The 22,416-nt window shown below is 42.1% G+C and overlaps 1 protein-coding gene across 7 annotated transcripts in view; it reads left to right on the top strand.

The window, feature by feature from the left end:
• LOC119954877 (anoctamin-4) overlaps positions 1–22,416 on the top strand; it is a 242,162-nt gene that overhangs the window by 101,002 nt on the left and 118,744 nt on the right. For all 7 annotated transcript variants that reach the window (XM_038780486.1, XM_038780489.1, XM_038780490.1 and 4 more), the window contains one exon: positions 19,376–19,573. In XM_038780486.1, coding sequence (XP_038636414.1) covers positions 19,376–19,573 — 198 coding nt within the window. The remainder of the gene's footprint in view (positions 1–19,375; positions 19,574–22,416) is intronic.

The following is a 22,416-nucleotide window of genomic DNA, read 5'->3' as shown; positions in this document are numbered from 1 at the left end:
CAAATAAACGTTGGTTGTTTAAGTATTTTTAGCATTTTAACATTTTACAAAAACAGGACCGCCAAGCTCAGTCCTCGCTTCTGTCTGCAACTCTGGCAGGTCCGACACCCCGAATATGGCCCCCAGGGGACTGTCTCCAAATCCACATTCAGGATCGGCAACATCGTGCTGACATAAGACCCCCCCCCCCCGAAATTTCTCCAACTTCAGGCACAAACTCCTTCTCTCCCACTTGGCCTTAACCCCCTCCCATAGACACCGTTTTTATCGTCCATCAAAATCCTCCCATAAATCGCCAAGACTACCCCACCCACCAACCCCCGTTACCGACAGCACCTCATCCAACAGCGAGGAGGCAGGTGTTGCCTGAAAGGTCGAGGGAAAACTTTTTTCTAGCAATGCCCTGCAGCTACATATACTTGAAGCCCTCCACATGTGGCAGCCCAAACTTCCCCCTCAACTCCAAGCTTTCGAACCACCCCTCCAATAAACAAATCCTTCAACTCCTTCACCGCTTTCTTCTCTTATCTTTCTCGCCCCGCCTCCTTTCTCTTCCCCACCCCTGGAGAAGACACCACAGAATATTTGCTTTTCCCCAAATTCAACTTCTATACCGGAAACGCTCCAAATCTCTTAAGCAGGTGGTGAGCCAACACCCCAGTCCCGCAGAGTGGTTGATTCTCTTCTGAAAAGTCCCTAACAAGTCTCTATTTATATATTTTCATTTTAAGTGGCTCCCATTGCTCCCATTGGCTTTCTTTAGGTGAAATCCATTATTATTATTATTATTATTATTATTATTATTTCTTAAAGTGTATTCACCTGCTTGCTGCTGGCATCTGACCTACAGCGTGAAGCCCAATCCTCTTCAAAATCCAGCCTTTACATTACATTTAATAGAATAAATATTGTTTTGCTTTAAAAAATACTTTTCCATTTCTGCTGTACCACTCTTGTAGAGTGGGTCGCGTGCTCCCCATACCACAATCTATTAAAAGTTGTGGGTCAGGTGAATTCCATGATGATACACTTTGGGGTTCTATAAGCCCTGGCCCATAACAAATTGGGTGTTTGAGGGGGTAAGTCTATCTATTGGATTGGCATAGTGAACTTGAGATAGTGAGAGGTGAGCATATTGTGGTTGCATTTCGGGTGTGGTATTTTAGTTTAAGTAGGGAGTATGTTGTGGACAATGGCTCTTGTTTGGGGGTGGAGACGGTCACACGCAGTACCTTACGGGCAGAGACTAAAAGCAGGCTGTTAGATTTGGCAAAAACATTCCAGTTAGCATTACCTGACAAAATGCGAAAAGATGAGGTAACATTTCAAGTTGCCTGAGATACAGTTTGACTCATTAGAAATGGCAAAGATCCAGTTGCAGATTAAGCAACTTGAACATGAAAAAGAATTAAAGCAGCTTGAATATGCAATGAGAGAAAGGGAGATAGAGATCAGGGAAAAAGAAAAGGAGAGAAGAAACAAACAAGAGTAGCCCTAGCAAAACAAAAGGAGATAGAGAGGAACAGGAAAAAGAGTGAGTATGAACTTCAGAAAGTAGCTATTAAACATAACGGTCAGTTAAAATTGGCAGACGTAAAGGGAACGTACAGTTGGAGGATAATAGTGATGAGGATAGTGAGAAAGCATGCCATAGTCGAAGGCTTGGTGGGGATCTATTTAAATATGTCCAAGCATTGCCAAGGTTTGATGAAAAGAAGTTGGAAGCCTTTTTCATTTCATTTGAGACGGTAGCTAAACAAATGAAATGGCCACAGGACATGTGGCTATTACTGATTCAAACAAAGCTGACAGGTAGGGCTAGTGAAGTGTTTGCACAGTGTTTGCATCACTACCGGAGGAGGTATCTGGGATGTGATGAGGTGAAAAAATCCATCTTAGTTGCATATGCACTAGTGCCTGAAGCTTACAGACAAAGGTTTAGAAATTTAAGCAAAGAGTTTGGTCAAACATACATGGAGTTTGAAAGGCTCAAACAGAGTAATTTTGATAAGGGCTTTGAAAATAGACCAAACGTATGAAGCTCTGAGAAATTATACTTTTGGAGGAGTTTAAAAATTCAATTCCTGATGTAGTGAAAATTCATGTGAAAGAGCAGAGGGTTAAAACTGCGAGATTAGAAGCAGAAATGGCAGATGATTATGACATCAGTGTCAGCCTGTGAGGGATAGGAACTGGGGACATGAGAAATACTCAAGTGGTAAAGGTGATCTGATGGGCGATAATAAGGACAGTGTACCTCCAGATTAAAAAAGAAATCCTGGAGGGTGGAAAAGAAATGAAAAGTTTCAAATGTTTTCACTGTAATAAACTAGGCCATGTAAAGTCACAAGTCAGTGTTGGTGGTTGAAGAAAAGCACTGGGAAGGCTGATGTGGTAAAACAGGATAAGACAGTGGAGTTTGTGAAAGTGGTAAAGGAAAGCCCAAGTGAAGCGAAGAAGGTGCAAAACATTGTACAGCCTGATCAAGAGTTGATTGATAAAGTGCCAGATCTCTTTTTAAAGAATTTACTTGTGTGGGTAAAGTTTACTCGCGTGTATCAGGAGGAGCAGGTAAATAAGTCATGAGAGGATGAGGAGTTGTGTAGTTTGGGAAGAATATTGCTGGAAAAGGTGGTAATATGTGGCATTTGGGGTGAGAGTAGTGTTCAATTATAGAAGGTAAGGTTGGAAAGTCGAGTGAAGAGTGGTGAAGTGGTAGTAGGAGTAATAGAGAAACTATCTTGTCCAGGAATACAGTTTATCTTGGGTAATATAGCTGGATAACAGGTGGGAGTGATGCCTACGGTGGTTGATAAGCCAGTGGAAAATTAGACAAGTGTTAAAGGACAAATATCCCGGGATTTTTCTGGATTGTGTAGTAACCTGTGACTTTGCGACCTTGTTAAGACAAGAGGAGAAATCAAGAGTGAAGATAAGTGGAAGTGCAATTGTCAGAAACTATTTTGATTTAGATGGTTGAAAAAGAACAAGAACAGGTGGAGGATGAGGCGGATATTTTTAGTTTAGGAAAATTAGCGGAGTTACAATGGAAAGCTGTAGAAATACAATCTTATCAAGGATCAAATTTTACGTCCAGGTTATTCAAAGAAGTTATGGATAGCTTCAGAATAAAACAATTTTTAAATCAACTGCGTACCATCCAGAATCACTGAGTGGCATCAGACATATTGTAAAGATTATCCAGAGGATTGGGATAAAGGAATTCCATTTGTACTGTTTGCGATTAGGATGTACCTAATGAGTCAACCAAATTCAGTCCTTTTGAACTAACATTTGGTCAGGAGGTAAGAGGACCAGTTAAATTGATTTAAGGAAAATTTGGTGAGTGAGAAATCGGAAATTACATTATTGGATTATGTGTCAGATTTTAGGGAATGATTTAAATTGAGCAGGTGAATTGGCTAGATAACATTTGAATGTTGCACAAAATGTGATGAAACGGGTAATGGACAAGAAATCCAAAGTTTGTAGTTTTGCCTGTGGAGATAAAGTTTTAGTGTTGTTACCAGTGGTAGGTCAACCTTTTAAAAGCTAGGTTTTGTGGACCGTATCAGATTGAAAGGAAATTAAGTGAGGTGAATTATGTGGTTAAAAACACCAGATAGAAGGAAGACTGACTGAGTGTGTCATGTGAATATGCTTAAAAGTACTTTTGAAAGGGAAGGAGAAAAAGGAGGAGGTTTTAATGATTCAAACTCCAAGTGACAAACCAAATTCAGATGACTGTGGATTTGACATACCTCAAATTGAATTGGAAAATGAGGATGTTCTTAAAAATTGGGATAAATTGTTGAGTTACCTTTCAGAGGAAAAACGAACTGACCTGAGAGTTATTGATATCACATGAGCAAGTTTGTGGAGATAAATTGGGAAGTACTAAAAAGGGCTATACATGAGGTAGATGTGGGAAATGCTGTTCCAATCAAACAACATCCATACAGACTTAACCCTTTAAAATTGGCACAGGTTAACAAAGAGATTGAGAGTTTGCTTAAAAATGGCATAATTGAAGTGGGTTGCAGCCAATGGAGCTCCCCCATAGTGATGGTACCTAAACCAGATGGTACCCAACGGTTGTGTGTGGACTATAGAAAGGTTAATGCAGTTACAGGAATGGACTCTTATCCTGTCCCACGTTTGGAGGATTGCATTGAGAAAGTGGGACAATCTGTTTTTATTTCCAAACTGGATTTACTTGAAGGTTACTGGCAGGTACCTTTGTCCGAAAGGGGGAAGGAAATTTCAGCTTTTGTGACTCCAGATGGTATATACCAATTCAAAGTTATGCCATTTGGCAATGAAAAACGCCCCAGCCACATTTCAATGGTTAACTAACAAAATTGTGTCAGGATTACCCAATTGTGCGGTATACATCGACGATCTGGTAATTTTCAGCCAGACATAGAAAGAACATTTAAAAACATCTGGGGGAATTATTCGATCGACTTCAGGAGGTGGGTTTGGTGATAAACCGAGCCAAAAGTGAATTTCGAGAAGCTCAAGTCACTTTCCTTGGCCATACAATTGGACAGGATTGAATGGTCGCATGGGATGTGAAACAAACAGTTTTTGAGGAGTTTCCGATACCCTCAAGACAAAGTGAAATAATGCGATTCCTTGGCATGGGTGTATTTGATCGAACATTTGTGAAAATTTTTTGTAGCATGGTTACTCCACATAGACTTGTTGAAGAAACGTCAAATTTCAGTGGACAGTGGAGTTTTGACTGCCTGAAAGCTGTGATAGCCAATGCTCCTGTGTTGGAGAATTTCAAGGGACTCTAAAGTATCTGACTTTAAAGAGAAATGCTGAGGCGTAGAGAAATGGAGGGATTGTGCAGAGACCTTCCTGTTCAAAGAGACTGTCAATCGAGAAGGATTCCAGTTGGAGGAAAAACAAAAAAATGGACTTATTGTTGTACCTGTTGCGTGTGTTTTTTTTTATAAACAGAAAAGTATATTTACTGTGTGCAATTCTTAAACGATAGGGAAAAGATGACAAATGAAACCATCTTGAAGTTGATGGTTTATTTTTTTTCTTGAAGGGTGGTGTCATGTGAGAGTACCTTTTAAGAAATTGGTGTTTATAAATGGGTGTGTATAAATATCTGCCGTGAGTACCTTAAGAAATGGATGTTTATTACTGCAGTGATGTCAGTGGGTGGAGCTGGGCTGTCTGTCAGCTTTTTACTTTCATTTTAGGCTGTTTGCTGCAGAGTGGGTTTTAGTTTCGTTTTCAGAGCTGGATAGCTGCAGTCACAGCCAGAAGGAGTATGAATCTCTGTCTTTGTAATCTTAAAAACTGTAAATCGATCCTTTGGTGATTTAAAACTAAACTGCTCTCAATAGTGAATTTAAACCTGATCTTTGTGTTTTAAAGGTTTTGTTTAAGTCTTGTGGATGCTTAAAGGATTACTTAGTGTTGTATTCTTTGGGGGTTGTATTTGAATTGATGGTTGCTAAGATCGCTGTTTTAAAAAGGTTAAAATTATTTAATAGAATAAACATTTTTTTGCTTTAAAAAATACTTTTCCATTTCTGCTGTACCATGCCTGTAGAGTGGGCCGTGTGCTCCCCATACCGCAATCTATTAAAAGTTGCGGGTCAGGTGAACTCCTGATACACTTTGGGGTTCTCTAAACACTGGCCCATAACATCGCACATGCCACTTCTGGCGTGGTGGTGGTGGTGGGTGGTGGTGGGGGGGGGGGGGGGGGGGGGGTGTGTGTGTGTGTGTGTGTGAGTGAGAGAGCGAGATTGCTGTTCAAAACGTGGGCTGGCAAATAGAGTCAACTTCAGTGGAAGGAAAATGGGGTTTGTGATTGATATTTCACCATTGTGCTTAACACCAGTTTTGCCCCCAGTGTGTGGTTTTTTTGGGTGGGGGTGGGGGGGGGGTGCGTCACATTGGCTTTTAAAACTTCTCCACTTGTAAACAATTTTCCCAACTCTGTTTAATAAAAAAGTTCTGTTGCATGTTCATTTTCAGACTTTCTACCCCAGGTTTCAAAGAAGAAATGGAAAGCAAACCAAAACTGTTCCATTCAGATTACTTTTTGTCTGAAACATCTGAAGATTTTATTTTGATCCATTACATGGCCGGGCCAGTAGTCTAACATCAGTCAATATTCCATTATTGCAGGCAGCTGATCTCCATTTCCATTAGTCTGGGTAGTGTCTGTCTGTGTACAGCTGGAAAGGAGTTGGGTTGTTAGTTCGGGTGGAATTCCGTCAGGAGCACTGCACTGCGAGCAGAACATGTTCTGTTTATAATTCTGTTCTTGACCTTCTGGGTTTGGACAGAACAGCTCTGACTTTTCTTTTTGTTCAGTTCCAGATCTTCTCTTAAAGACTGATCCAGTTTTTCTCCTCTGCTTTTATTGAAGATGCCATCTAATCTTTGCAATATTCTCCTAGCTGTAACACATCCTTGAATGTTCCCTCTGACTATAGCCTCCAACGCATCTCCCTTTTTCTATTGTGCACCATTAACAACCTGTCTGCAGTCTAGAGGCCACTATGTAGAATTCTCTCCCCCTTCTCTCTTTTTGAATTCCACCTCACTGAGCGCTTCTCTCTCTCTCCTTGGCTTGGCATTCAATTTTCTGATCACTGTTTATGAAGCACCAAATGTTTTTGTGTATCTTTTAGTGTGAGTGTCGACAGATTAACAAACCATTTTTAGTTTTAAAGCTTGCTAGTTTTGGTTATGTTACGGACTCCTGCTCAGCTCAATGGTTATCAATTTCTCTTTCTCTCGTAATGTGTTTTGCCCTCTCTTAATGTGTTTCTGGAACAATGTTGTCAGGTGTGGGCGTATCTCTCGGACTCTGTGCTAGTGGGTTTTTGTTTCCCCTCTGTCTGTTTGACCCATATACTGTCTGTTATGTTGGAGTCTCATTTCTGGACCCAATTTCCTAATATCTCCCTCGTGTGATGTATTACTTGTGAAACTTAGTTCCTACAATGCACCAGTGGAAATTGGATACTAAAGATATCCTGCCCATGATCCAATACTGTCATGGTGGCACAGTGGCTAGCACTGCTGTGTCTCAACACGAGGAACCTGGTTTCGATTCTGACCTCGGCTGACTGTGGCATTTGCACATTTTCCAATTCTGTGTGAGTTTCCTCCCACAGTCCAAAAATGTGCAGGCTAGGTGAATTGACAAAATGTGCAGGCTAGGTGAATTGACCATGATCAATGCGCGGAGTTACAGAGATAGGGCGGGAGAGTGGCCTAGGTAGAGTGCTTTTTCGGAGGACTGGTGCAGATGGGCCGAAATTGTCTCCTGCACTGTGGGATTTTGTAGAAACTTGCCTTAGAAGCTGCAATAGTAGGGAAGCACATAGTACAATGCTAATAGTTATTGACTTGTACTTCTGAAAAGAGAGACCGTCATTGCTTTAGTGCATTTCAGAACATCAGGATAAAGTGCTAAAGGGAGTCACACAGGAAAATCAAAAAAGCTCAGACTGGAATCGATCTCCATTGCAATCCATAATTGACTTGTCAAACAGGAATGAGTTGCATTTTAAACTTGACTAACCTTCACCAAAACCTTTTGGCCATGACTAGGACGTGAGATCTGCAAAATAAATGAATCCCCCTGTACTGATGGGCTGACACCATCTCCTTTCAGCCCTTCCTTCTGTTCAACCAGGATTAATAAACCACCACCTAGCTGGAGGAACCAGGATTAATAAACCACCACCTAGCTGGAGGTAGTGTTAGTCTTCACTGAACCAAAGCACATTTTATCGAACTCTGATCTGGACAAAGTGTGGTCCAGTTCCAGGGTTGTTTGGCTGCAACCGGACACCGTCATGTCTATTGTTGGTGTAAGTTGCAACGTTGACAAATGAGGGAAGATGGTGACCATTGATTTTAAGCTGTGTACAGTTCATCTTCCTTCAGAGAGAGAGAAAACCTGGAGCAGTAAATGATGCCTTGTTTGCCTCATCCAAACAAAAACACAAAGGCCATGTGTGGGTTATTGCTCAGTGGTAATTCTGCTAAATGAACTGTGACAGACAAACCCAACAATGCACTGGCATTCCACTGCTGGGTAACTACAGAGGTGAAAACTGAGTAGGCACTCTTGCAGGAATAATTCTGTCCCATGGACCCACCAATTTGAACAAAGCTGGAAGGGTGCACTTCACAAAGTGATCACTGCCTTAGCTGTCGTTCATTAGATAACACTCTCTTCTCGGGTACCACTGTAGAGACTTAAGCACAAAAATCTAGGTCCACACTCCACTGAAATACTGAGGGGGTGCTGCATTCTGATGTGCCATCTTCTGGATCCGATTTGTCCGCTTGGGTGGATGTAAAAGATTGTGTGGCTTTCTTTGGAAGAGGAGGAGCAGTCAAATGTCTTAAGATTATAAATGACATTTTCTGTTTTCCTTGTCCTGGCAAATACATATCCCTCGGTTGAAATCAAATAAAAATGAATCATTATCCTATTGCTATTTGTGGAACCTTAAGTGTGCCTAAATTCACTGCTGGTTTTTTTGACATGAAGATGGAAAATGAGAATTTAATTGACTATATTCAAAAAGCACCCCCGCGACTGAGCCATTGAGCGAACTATTTAGAACCTTTTTTTTTGTATTGTCTTAGAATTGTAGAATGATGCAGCTCAATAACTTCATTTATAGTTAGTGGCACGGTAGCACAGTGGTTGGCACTGCGGCTTCACAGCGTCAGGGTCCCAGGTTCGATTCCCGGCTTGGTCACTTGTGCAGAGTCTGCGTCGGTTTCCTCCGAGTTCTCCGATTTCCTCCCGAAATACATGCTGTTAGATAATTTCGACATTCTGAATTCTCCCTCTGTGTGCCCGAGACAGGTGCCGAAATGTGGCAACTAGGGCTTTTCACATGTATGCCTACTTGTGACTATTCTATTAGTATTATATTATAATTATATAATTATAATAATAATACACCTGGATAAACATCCCAAGGTGACGCATCAGGAGCACTATAAAACAAAGTTGGGACACCCGAGCTACATGAGACGTTGGTTTGGTCAAGAGGGAGGTTTTATGGAGCATTTCAACGGTGAAAACAAGTCCGTGAGGCGGTGAAGCAGGGAACCTCGGCAGCTGAAGGCACAGCCAGAAGTGAATTTTATAATTGGGGTGTTCATAAGGTCTGAATTAGAGGAGTTCAGATATCTCTGGGGGTTGTGGTGCTGGAGGAGGAATAGATGGGGAGGGACAAGGCCATGGAGTAATTTGAAATAAAGATGAGAACTTTCCAAGTGTAGGTCAGAGAGTACAAGGCTGATAGAGGAACGATTGTGTGTTGGGATACAGCCAGTCGTATGGGGAGAATTTAGATGTCCAGCCAGGATCATGCCTGTGCTGGCTCTTTGAAAGATCCAATTAGTCTCTCTCACCAAAGTCCTACAAATCTTTCCTCTTCCAAGTGTTTATCCAATTGTCTTTAGAAAGCTATTGTTGAATCTACTTGCACTATCCTTTTCAGGCAGCCCATTCAAATTCGCTCACGTTCTGCATAAATTCTCCTTGTTTCCATCTCCTGGGTCTTTTCCCAAGTTGAAATCTCAATTTTCCCTGTAACTGACCCTCTACTGGGAATATTTCTTATTTACTCATGATGGCCTTCTGAATCATGGGTTACTGTTGTTTTGCACTCCATTAAAATCCTTACCCAGCAGGGTTGCAGATGTGAAATATATCGTAGCTTAAAGCACTGAAATGAATAGTGAGTTAAATCCCTCCCACATATATCTTTCATGATGAATAAATACTTTTTTATGCCTAGAAATAATATTGAAACTGCAACACTGACAATTTTCAGGTTCAATCAAGGCTTTCCAGAAGGCATTTTATGAACACCTTGAATAGAAATTGTGTGCAGTGGGGAACGGGCAGGCGACTGACACCTTTTGGAGAGCCGGTGCAGACACATGTCAAATGGCCTCCTCCTGAGCCATAACAGACTGTGATTTTGGGAGCTTGCTGTGCACAAATGGACTGCTGCATGTCCCACATTACAACTATGACTTCGCTTGAAATATACTTCATTGGTTGTAAGGTGTTTTAGCACACTGAGGCTGTGAAAGTGTTTTTTATATGTGAGAGCCTTTTCCTTTACTGTGGGTTCCAAAAATATTTGGCACTACATCATAATATCAAAGATTCTGATTTTTGAGAATGAGGAAGTGAGCAAGGCCACTTTACAGAGACTCAGCAGTGTGGTGATGTGCATCACTAAATACACAAAGGGTTAATGTAAATACACATAGACTAGATAGACACTAGAGCAAGCACCAGAGACATGACACACAGACAGTCAACCAACAGTCAACAGTAAGATAGGACATGACCAATGGGCATTCAGGACACAGAGGTGACACTACCACAGGGGGACATTACACCAACGCATATAAAAGGACACAGCACATAATCTTTCTTCCAGTGGAGACATTCAGTGAGTACACAGGGTTGATTTGAAACGCATCACACCTACCACGTGGATTGTAGCAGACTGGTTAGACCGTCTGAGTAGCTATAGCAGGATTAACAGGAGAGTCTAATCCAAGTAGGAGAATCATTAACGGTTTAATAAATGTGTTCAAGCAACCTTATTTTGTCATCAAGGAAGCCGCTTATGCTACGTCAAGAGCATAACAAAACAAGCAGATGTAGTCCATATCAAGTGCTGCGGTTTGAAACAAAGCACCGAATCACTGCAGACTCTTATTAATCATTGCAAAATGGGAACCCATTGGCACAAACAAACTCCTTCAACATTTATAAACCCAAAAGAGAAAATTTTGATCACTGTCACTTATCTCACTTTTTTGTAGTTCCATGTTGTTGGAATATATATGTGTATGTTTTTAAATTGTTTTAGCAATTCCCTTTCTCTCTTTGCATCTCTGCACCCCCCCCCCCTTTTGTCTAACAACATTACAAAGGGACTATTATGAAGTAATACAGACACACCTGAACTAATGAGGCACAATTTGCTCTTGAAACATCAATACAAAATTATCGCTAATTTGTGCATAAACGCTCATCCACAGGGAGTTGTGTTGAGGGAGTACTGCATTGCCACTGTTTAATGATCCTGCTTTTCTTACCAGACTGCAAAAGATGCAGTGGCACTGTTTGAAGAGTGAGTGCAGGATCCAAAACACTTGTAGTTCATTCATCACATTTTTCTGCCTATATGGAACCACCACTGCGAAAATTAGCTGCTGCAGCTACCCAATGTTAAATGAGCTTTTCACAGTAACTTCATTGCAGTGTTAATGTAAGCCTAATTGTTACATTAATAAATATTATTTTTTAAAAATCCATTGTGTATATATTTGCTGTTTAAATAAGTGTTCTTCCTTTTGCACCAGATGCCCACTCCCAACAGTTAATTTCACAATGTTTGGTGTGCAAACATTCAGGAGCAAGAAGACTTGAGTGCATCAAAATACATCTCCCCATGGGAAGGACGGTCTATATTGTCAATTGATTACACACCTCGCAAAATGAATTGCTAATCATTCTTGGTGTATGTCTTTAAGCTCTCCCCTTTTTTTCTTTGTTCTGGTCAGGTTCCCTTCTCCATCACATGATACTCCAGCACTTTCCCGATGATTGATGTCTGGGCTCTTGTGGTTCACTGCATTCTCGTTCCCTCTTTCCTTGAATGATAGTGTACATTCGCTACCCTCCAATCCAATGGGACCATTCTGGGTTCTAGGGAATTTTGGAAGATCGCAGTCAGTGCATCCACTTCTTCCCTAGGATGCAAGTCATTAGGTTGAGGGAATTATTTTTTCTAGTCCCTGCCTTTTCTCCATTGCAAATTCCTTGTCTCTTTAAGATCTCACCTCCCAATTAGTGCTTTGTAGTGTGAGGGCATGCACATAATGGAATGGCAGAGACAGCAAAAAAATAAAAATAAATTCCTCATGATGATTTCTCCAGTGTCAACTTTGAAAAGTCACTTTCCCCACACTTTTATTTGAAATATATTGGTGCAATCTGTTTCTGTATTTCTGCTTAGTTTACTGTTCTATATTTTTTCCTTTGCCAATTTTTTTTGCTGATATCTGCTTCTGACTCCTTTTCATTTAAGTTCAATACTCTAGTTTTGGACTTGTATCTGCCACGCTCATGAAATGAATAATTACCCCTGTCTCATGACCCTAAACAAGATCTAAAATATCTTCTGTCCTGGTTGTTTTAGCTCTAGGAAACCATCTCAAATGGATTTCATGAGTTCATACTACTTTTGCTGTTTCTTTTTTCCCCCAGTCTATATGAAGATTAAAGTCACCCAGTAATCTTTCTATTTCTTGATTTAATGCTCTGACCAATAGTACTGTGAGCAGACCGATAAACTACTCCCAAAAGTACTTGCTGACGCTTGTTATTTCTTATCTTCACCCAATGCTGAATATACTTGCTCTTTCACGCCAGGATCATTCCTCACGACTACTTTTTTTTGTGTCATTGTTTTTATTGTCAGTACTGCCTGCCACCCACTTTCACTTCTTCTTCCTTTTTGTCTGTCTTTTTAAAATGTTTCTCAACTTTGATTACCTCCAGAACAAAATAAAATTACATGGGGCGTAATCAAACAGCCACAATGCGCCCGCAAAGTAGCTCAACGCAGTGTGGCCGATGGAAGCTGGGAGATCCCACACCCAGGATCTACCCAGCTTGCAACGCCTTGTGAGATCTAACGCAATCTCTTGCAACATTGCAATGTAAACTCCGGCCATTGTGGGTGGGGTCACTTTTAGGCAAATCTGCACATTAAAGCGAGACAGCCAGTTTCACTTTAATTTGCAAATTCCCGAGACGCTGGTGTCTCGCCCCTTCGCCTCTTGAGACCTCAGTCGAGCACTGGTCTCCACAAACTGGGACCAGATGGAACTTGAGGGGGTCTACCAGAGCATCGGAGACCCACAGTGCATGCCTTCTGGGCAGGGTGGCATCCCAACACTGCTGGTGCCACCTAGGAACCCTGGACCCATCAAAGTACCAAGCTGGCATTTTGCATGGGGGTGCCCTGCTTGGGTGTTTGGGGGTGGGGGAGACCCTCCATAGTGCGTTGGGGCTTGGGTGGGGTAAGGGGTCACTTCGGGCATCTCTTGCTACACGGAGGCGTTCTGGCAAGCAGAGCTCCTCTGTGCACAAAAGTGGGGGGTTTATGTGCAGCTTCGGCCAAGCTTCCCTGAGGCCCCCTATCTAACCTAAGTGCCATTTTATAGCATTTTTTCTCAGCGCAGCGAAGGTTGGGTAATACGTGGTGAGACGCGCTCGCTATGGGACTTTGTTCCCATTCAGTTAATCTCACCGCTTTTCCGTTTTTGTGCTATTAATCCATCTACCTTGTTATAAATGTATAATCGAATCACCTTTTTCAGCTTTTCTGCTTTATTTTTACTTTAACTTTTTTGTTGATATACCAACATGTTTTGTCTCTTCCTGTCACATTCCATTTCTTTATTGTAATACTGCACAGAAGCATCAACCTTTTTCTGTTCACATTTTTAAACTTATTTTTCTTCACAGTAAGCTACTTCTCCCATGACTGGATTGAAGTATATCAATCTTCTACAACAAGGAGCTATAGCTGATGCATTGTTTGGTTTATTTATCATCCTTGCTTGACAACATCCTGGATAACTCGTGCAGACATCAAGAGAATGTGCAAACTCCACGCTGATAGTGACCCATGGCCAGGATTGAACCGGGTCCTTGGTGCTGTGAGGCAGCAGTGCAAGCCACTGTCACTGCGCCGCTCTTGTTTGTTTGTTTGCTCAGGGGATGTGTGTATTGCCCATCCCTTCCCATGAACTGTGTAAGAACCAACCACATTGCTGTGGGTGTGTTGTAGGCCAGACCAGGTAAGAGCAGCTGATTTCTAAATCTTCCCTAAAAGACCAGATGGGTTTTTGCAACAATTGACAATGATTTCATGGTCGCCATTCAACTTTTATTTCCGCTTTTTATTGGAATTCAAATTCCACCGTCTGCCATTATGGACGTTGAACTTGGGTTCCCAGAGTGCTATCCTGTGTCTCTGGATTGCCAGTCCATTGACAAAGTGCCTTTCTTGCTTTGGTTATGTCATTGATTGGTGACCTGTGGACCGTGCCTACCTGGATCTACAAACACTGACAGAAAGACCTCCAATGTAATACCAGGTGTCCCAGTGACCCAGTGTTGTTTTATAAGCTCTCTCTCGTGGGACTGGGTTCAAATAGGAGGGAAGTTGTGCTTCAGCTGTGCTGAACCTTGGCAAGACCCCTCCTGGAGTCATTTCAGTTTTGTGCAGTGTACCTCTGGCCTTGAGGGTGTGCTGTGCAGATTCACCAGAATTATGTTGGGACTAAAAACAGAAAATAATTTGCATACATTTTGGCACTTATTCCCCGAATATAGATTTGAGGGATGATCTGATTGCAGTGAGGTTGTAATAGAAATAAAGTATTCCCTATCATAGGAGAGTGAGGGGACTTGATTTTTGAAAATCAAGAAGCAACTTCTCTCAAAGAATATTGGAAATGTTGAGTGCTTTATGTTGAGGACATATTGGAGCTTTCATGCTTGAGCCTGGTAGATGGGTAAGGGATATGGAGTTTAAATAGTGGTCACTCATAATCTGATAAAATGGCTAAACAAGACTTGATGGTCTCTCCCTGTTTATGTGTTCATGTCAAGGTCATCTAACCCAATGAGCTAATATCACCAAAGGGGTTTTGTGCTTCTATATCTGGTATTTGTTTCTGAAACAGTTGATACTTATGATTCCTGATATTGGCTGCCGATCTCCTGTCTGTTCGATACTCCACTCTGCTTCATACTGCAATGAAATAGCTTCAGCAATATCCTCTTATGAACTGTATTTGAGATTAATCTGGATCTGGTTGGAAGTCCCATCCTGTTGATCTCTCGTTTGGACTTTGTGGTTTTTGTAATGAGCACAAAATCAGCAGGATATTGTAGTAGAAGGGTCTCACACATGGGTTCATGTGGCACTGAGTACAGTAACACTATCTTACATCAAATTGCAGATTTGCACAAGGATGTAAGAAGGCATATTACCTTCGGCTCCGTGCAAGTGTGATGTTGAGCAGAGATGTGTAAATACCTCCATGTGGAGATATCTCTTCCTAATTTGTGCCCTTTTTAAAATATCTACAAATAGTTCTAGTTAATAAAGACTTGGTTCACCTCTTTAAGACATGCTGATCTGTAACAAGTGACCTCCCTCAGACTCGCGTCTCCTGGTTGGTGTTCTCTCTCGGGCGTGGAATTATGGATTTATTTCTGAATTCCTTGACTCCTATCATTCACACTGTTTTCTCCATTAGCCTTTCCATCGACCACCTTCACTCTGAAATCCTCTTCTATTGTTGCCTAAGCTGGAATGATGGTTTATTTTAATAGCAGCTTGACAGCAGTACACAAGGTGGAACACTTTTTTTGTGAGTAATAATCAAAATTACTTCCTCCTCTCTGTGGAAGGAAGTGGGTGGGTAAACTTAACAAAAAGGAAACAAAATCAAAATTTAAGTCAAATTATGGTTTGCATGTATTTTTCAAATAAGTGACTGGATCCTGCTTTAGATTCACTTGCTATAGTGGAAACGCCTCTCACTGCCAATTGTCAGCCATGACTCAATGGGTTGTACTCTGCCCTCCTGAGTCCGAGATTGTGGAATCCAGTTCTGCTCTAGACTGGACCGTATGATGCAGGCACACTCCAGTGCTGTACTGTTGGCGATGCTATTTTGGTTCATCTGCCCCCTTGGATGGATGAGGGATGGTGGCATAATAGCTATATCACTAGGCTAACAATACAGAGGGCCAGGAAATGGAACAGTTAGGATTCCATTATAGAATCCCTGCAATGCAGAAGGAGGCCATTCAGCCCATCAAGCTGCACCAACGCTCTGAAAAAGAACCCCACGTAAGCATTCTATTTTGAAGTGCAGAGCATCTTCATCCAGGCCAATATTTATCCCTGATGTGGAGATGCCGGCGTTGGACTGGGGTGAGCACAGTAAGAAGTCTTGGAACACCAGGTTAAAGTCCAACATGTTTGTTTCAAACACTAGCTTTTGGAGCACTGCTCCTTCCTCAGGAATTCACCTGAGGAAGGAGCAGTGCTCCGAAAGCTAGTGTTTGAAACAAACATGTTGGACTTTTTAACCTGGTGTTGTAAGACTTCTTACAATATTTATCCCTCCATCGATACTTGAAAATCGGATTATCTGGCCAGTATCTCATTGCTGTTTGTGGGAGCTTGCTGTCAACCAATTGACTAACACGTTTCTTGCTTCAAAAATAAACTTCAATGGTTCTAAGGCACCTTAAGACATGCTATGGTTGTGAAGGTGCTATAGAAATGTAATGCTTTATCTCTGCAAGTACTTCTGTAACTGTTGGCACACTGAGCATTTGGAGGCAGGACAAAAGTTCACTAGATCAGTTTGCAGTACAGATGGAGGCCATTTGGCCCATTGAGTCTGCACTGGCCCCCACAAAGAGCACCCCACTCAAGGCCACGTATCTGCCCTATCCCAGTAACCCCCACTTAACCTTTTTGGACACTAAGGGCAATTTAGAGTGGCCAATCCACCCAACCCGCACATCTCCGGACTCTGGGATGAAACGCAGGCACGGGGCAGAACATGCAGACTCTAAATTTATATTTTAAAAAATTTAAAACTGCCTCATCGCGGCACTTAGAAAACATCCCCAAAAGAGCTTTGTACTAAATTGTTAAAATTGCAGCTGCTTTGCATGCAGCAAGATCTCTCTCACAACAATGGGAAGATGGCCTGGTTGACGTTGTTTCTGTAACGTTCATTTGAGGGATAAATACCGGCCACGATGCACGGTGAACTCCTCTTGAAAGTAGGGCAGCACAGTGGTTAGCAAAGTGGCTTCTCGGCTTCAGGGTCCCAGGTTCGATTCCTGGCTTGGGTCACTGTCTGTGTGGCGTTTGCACTTTCTCCCCGTGACTGCGTGGGTTGCCTCCGGATGCTCCGGTTTCTCCCACAGTCCAATAATGTACAGGTTAAGTGGATTGGCCATGATAAATTGTCCTTGGTGTCCAAAAAAGGTTGGGTGGGGTTACTGAGTTAGGGGGATGGGATGGGCCTAAATGGGGGCGCTCTTTCCAGGGACTTGTGCAGGCTCGATGGGCCGAATAGGCTCCTTTGGCACTGTAAATTCTATCTCTTCTATAATGCCATGGGATTTTGCATCCATCTTCTGATAAATGACAAAGAGGCCTCTGTTTAAGGATAGCACCTCTGCACACTCCGTGTAGTGTTGAAGGAGCCTTGTTGAGGTTTACTTTTTATGCTCCAGTCTCTGGACTGGAACCCAAAGCCATCTGACTCTTGGTGAGAGTGCTGCTCGCTGAGCCACAGCTGACACCCAGCAGGTGATGTATGTCATCGCCCACCCTGCACTCCACCTTAATCACTCAGTTGGAAGTTTTGCTTTGAGACCTGATTTTGTTCCAGCTACCCCTGTGTGTTTGGGAGTGGCTCAGTGTATGAATATTGCCCCTATAACGACAGCTATGCCCCTCTGCTCAATTGCTCCAGAACAAAATAGTTGATGCTAGATGGAGCTAGTAATCAATCAAATGCCAGTAAACTTGTGCCTTTAGTACTGTCATCTGCTTGTTAAAGATTAAGTTTAACAGCATTGTTGTAGGTGCTTTATACTGACTCAGTCATCTGTTAGTTATAAATCATTTCTTGTGGGTGTTATGGAAGTGATGGGTACACAGTTATTATTTTTTAAAGAAAACCTTTTCTAACCTTTTGAACCGAGTAATGACTGTTGCTTTTGAAGCAATTTGTCTCAAAAGTTTGCTTAAATGCATAAACTTCTTTTTGAAGGGATTGTTTGTTTAGCATTTGATGAGATCATTGGTCTTTCTCACACCGAGTCACTTTCTCACACTGAGTCCCTGAATCCTCAAACGTTGAGGTGGTATGAAGTTTTAGTTTGTGATGAAACAGCGTTGACTAAAAGGTACAAAATTAATCTTTGGGGATTATGTGAGTATCACATTTTTTTTGTCTTCTGCATGTGATGGAGGGATTCAATTTCCCTCCCGTGTTTTATGTGATAAAAGGGTAGAGAACTGGGAGTTGGTCAATGCATTCACTATTGGCCCACTGTTGTTTAACCCATTACAGCTAATGCTCACAGATGGGTTTTGGCAAGAGAGCATAATTATCTTGTTTTTGTATTGGATTTTGAAAATAGGAACAGGAGAGGCCATTCAGTCCCTTGAGAATGTTCTACCATTGGTCAGAGTTTACATTTATATCTTGCATTATTACAAATATCATTTTCGGATTCATAAGTTTTTTTTTAGGATTGCAGCTTTTTGAAATTTTTGATAAAGTTTATTAAGGTTAGAGTTTGAAGTGGGGCAACATTAAACATTCTTGAGATTTGTGGTGTTTGTCTGCATCGGTCCTCATTAAATTTTTAAAAATCATTCACATGGTTTCCCATCTGGGATATCCCAGGTGTGCCATCCACATTGCAATGAGGACTGATTGTAAGGGGGGAATTTTCCTCAGTTTTGGGTTTTATCAAGGTGATTTCTCACTGAAACGGAGAGTTGGCCTAGAAGAAGCTTTGGGACAGGTAGAGAGAATCTACCAGTACCTGTGAAGCAGCTGGAACCAGGAGCCGAAAGGTTATCAGAAACCAAGGATGTTTACTGACTTGGGAGTCACCTAAGCAAGAAAGCAGTGAAGCCCATGCTTGAGCTGGAGCGTCCACAATTGAGATGTTGACGGGTTCGGCTAGCTGAATGCTAGTTCAAGAACCTCTTAAGAAATCTCATACTTTTGGTGAAAAGCAATTCACTTGTGAATTCCTGAAAGCTGTGGCAGACCTTGGTTCAGTTCCAGAAATGATTGAATCCTCCAGGTCCTAGAAAGTATAAGAGAACGCTGTAGAACGTGAGGTGGAATGTTCCTTTTATTCTGGCTCGGCCGAGAAATGCAGTGTGCAGCTTGTTGGGACGATAGTGGGGATGCCCACTATTATGGACGTGGAACCTCCATTACTTCAGTCTCCTGCCCACCACCACTATGCTCTAGCTGGCGAGAATCTCACTCTTGGCCTCAAGGGAATATGCGGCCACATCTCAAATCATGGGTGCAAAATCCCTGCCAAGGAGTGTGCTGTTGAGTCGATCAGTTTGTTTAGCTTTTCTACAGTAAGATTTTTTTTTTGTAAATGGGAATGCTCTGTAATTCTCTTTGGTTAATAGCTGGAATTTGCTCAATTGTGTGTCTGTCTGGTTTATTCCAGGTATGAGTGTAGCTATTCATGGGGCTGAAAACTGCGTTCAGATTCATCGGAGAACTGTGCCCACCTATCAAAAATCTGTTCAGATGTCTGGAACTAGGCACTCCTCACTTCCTCCTGTCACTAAATCTGTGACCATGGACTGCTCCTCTTCAGGATCCATTGAATCTGCTATTATCAATGGGAAATACCATTATCCAGGTTTGTGCTGTGGGACTTTTCTTTGGGCAGGTGCCTTGCTTTTCCAATTAATAATATAATTTAATAATTTGGCGAATATAATGAAACTGGAAAGCTGGCTGATTTCTAACCTCTCTCTTGTAATATGTCTTAACACGGCATAAGGGAGGGGGGTCATCATTCAGCCTGTCCTGCTGTGCTGGTTCTTTCAAAGAGCTATCCAATTAATCCAATCTCTTGCCTCGTAGCTCTGCAAATATTTCCTTTTCGAAGTATTTATCCCACAAGTTATGATTTGAACCTGCTTCCATAGCCTGGTCAGGAAGTGCATTTAGGTGATGACAACTTGTGTTTCATCTTTTGAACTTTTGAATTTTTGGAGAGATTTAAGTTGTCATTTTTTAGGTGTGGATCCTAGGCCTTAGAGGGTTCACGTTAATTCTTCCATTCTCCACCGAGACACCTGGTAAATGTGCAGACAGGATACAGCCATATAAAGAAATCTCTAGGCAACAGAGTTTTGCATTCCAATTTGTAGGTGAGAAGTGTTAGTCTAAGATTAATGCATTAAACATTTTTTTTCCAAAAAAAAGGTCATTACGAGGGTATGAAGGCAGAGCTGGGTAAAGTGGACTGGGAAGTTTGGGATAAAAGAGGCGACCAGGGCGGCAGGTGGTGCAGTGGTTAGCGCTAAGGACCCGGGTTTAATTCCCGGGGTCACTGTTGTGTGGAGTTTGCAAATTCTCCCCTTGTCTGCGTGGATTTCACCCCCGAAAACCCGAAGATGTGCTGGTTAAGTGGATTTCCCGCGCTAAATTGCCCTTTAATTGGGGGGGAAAAAAAATTGGGTACTCTAAATTTATATATTTTTTAAAAAAGGTGAGATTATAGCGATGCAGTGGCAGACTGGATTGGAAAATCACCGTTACTCAAGAAAAGAGTGAGTCCAAGAACAGAAAAACCAACAGGCCAGTTTGCCTAACATCTGTCATAACAATCCATTGTTAAGGAGGTTTTAGCAGGTATGTGGGTGTCGCAGGCTGTGCCAACATTTCTTGCCCATCCTTAATTGCCCTTGAGGGGACAGTAAGAACAACCACGTTGCTGTGGGTCTGGAGTCGCATGTAGGCCAGACCAGGTAAGGATGACCGATTTCCTTCCCCAAAGGACATTAGTGAACCAGATGGGTTTTTAACGACAATCACAATGATTTCATGGTCATCATTAGACCTTTCGTTCCAGATTTTATTGAATTCAAATTTCAACTAATAAAATGGTTTATTGGGATAAATACTTGGAAAAGGAAACATTTGCAGAGCTACCCCAGAATGGATCAGGCTGTATCCAGGTTTTGTGCAAGGGAAATTGTGTGGGAGTTATTGAGGAAACAACAAGCAAGGTGGATAAAGTGGAACCTGTAGTAAATGTGGTATACTTAGATTTCCAAAAGGCATTTGATCAAGTGCCACATCAAATATGAGGTCAATATAATTCCCTAAATGCTGTGGCCAGAACTGTACACCGTTACTCCAGATATGGTCTAGCCAGTATTTTATATAATTGAAGCACAATTTTCCAAGTTATGATAAACCAGGCCAACGTTCCATTAGCCTTTTCAATTACTTTTTTGTAACCGTCCACTCGTTCTAAATGATTAAATAATGAATAATTCATCAGATAAGTTGCTGGCCTTGAATGCGCAGAGGAGATCAAAGCAGTCCAAGTGATCTTGTAATGGACACAAACCGTACCCTAGGTGTCCAGACCAAGTTTGTAAATAGCCTTTGATAAAAGCTAATTACTATGGGTGCTGGAATCTGAAACATACAGAAAATGTTGAACAATCTCTGCAGATCTGACACCATCTGTGGAAAAGAAGGGAGTTTAACATGTCACGTCTGGATGACTCTTTTGTAAACGTTGGCGAGACCTGGAAGAAGGGTTAGATTTGTATTGTTGTGGGGGGGTTCGTGGAGCAGTGGGGCTGGATAGGGGGCAAGCAATAGGTGGAGATTGACAAAGGTGTCATGGACAGAAAGGCAATGGGGTTGATTAAGGCTAAGAAGGGTGCTGATAGTGAATGTGTTAATGGCAGAACAAAGGTCAGCAGTGTGTCATGGGGCAACTAGGAACAGGTGGCCCAAGTGAGGTGGGGGGGGGGGGGTGGAAACAACGGTGAGGGAAAAACAGATCAATGGAAAAAATGAAAATAGATTGATAGAAATAAAAATGGGGTGAAGGTGGAGGGGAGAGTTCAGTCTGAAATTGTTGAACTCTGTTAAGTTTGGAAGGAATGCCCTAATGTAGGGGGGAAAACAACGATGCACAAGCTGTTCAAAGGTGGAGAAATGGGCTGAACACCAGAATGAGGTGAGAGTGACTGCCCTTGACATCGAGGTAGCATTTGATCATATATGGCATCAAGGAGCCCCAGCAAAACTGAGTCAATAGGAATCACCAGCACAACGGAAGATAGTTGTGATGTTTGTAGGTTAATCATCTCAGTCCCAGGACATCACTGCAGGAGTTCCTCAGGGTAGTGTCCTGGTCTCAACCACCTTCAACTGCTTCATCAATGACCTCCCTTCCAACATAAGATGAGATGTGGGGATGTTTGCTGATGATTGCACAACGTTCAGCACCATTCATGACTCCTCCAACACTGAAGCAGTTCACATGCAAATACAGAAGGACCTGGGCAATGCCCAGGCTTGGGCTGACGAGTGGTAAGTAACATTCATGTCACACTAGTGCCAGGCAATGACCATCTTCAATAAGAGAGAATCAATCAATCGCCCCTTGACATCCAGTAGCGTTCCCATTGACCACAAACTGAACTGGACTGACCAAGTAAATGCTGTGGC

The sequence above is a fragment of the Scyliorhinus canicula genome, chromosome 20 (genome assembly GCF_902713615.1).
Source record: "Scyliorhinus canicula chromosome 20, sScyCan1.1, whole genome shotgun sequence".
Taxonomy (NCBI): domain Eukaryota; kingdom Metazoa; phylum Chordata; class Chondrichthyes; order Carcharhiniformes; family Scyliorhinidae; genus Scyliorhinus; species Scyliorhinus canicula.
The sequence above is the reverse complement of the archived record's forward strand: the minus strand, read 5'-3'. Positions and strand labels throughout refer to the sequence as shown.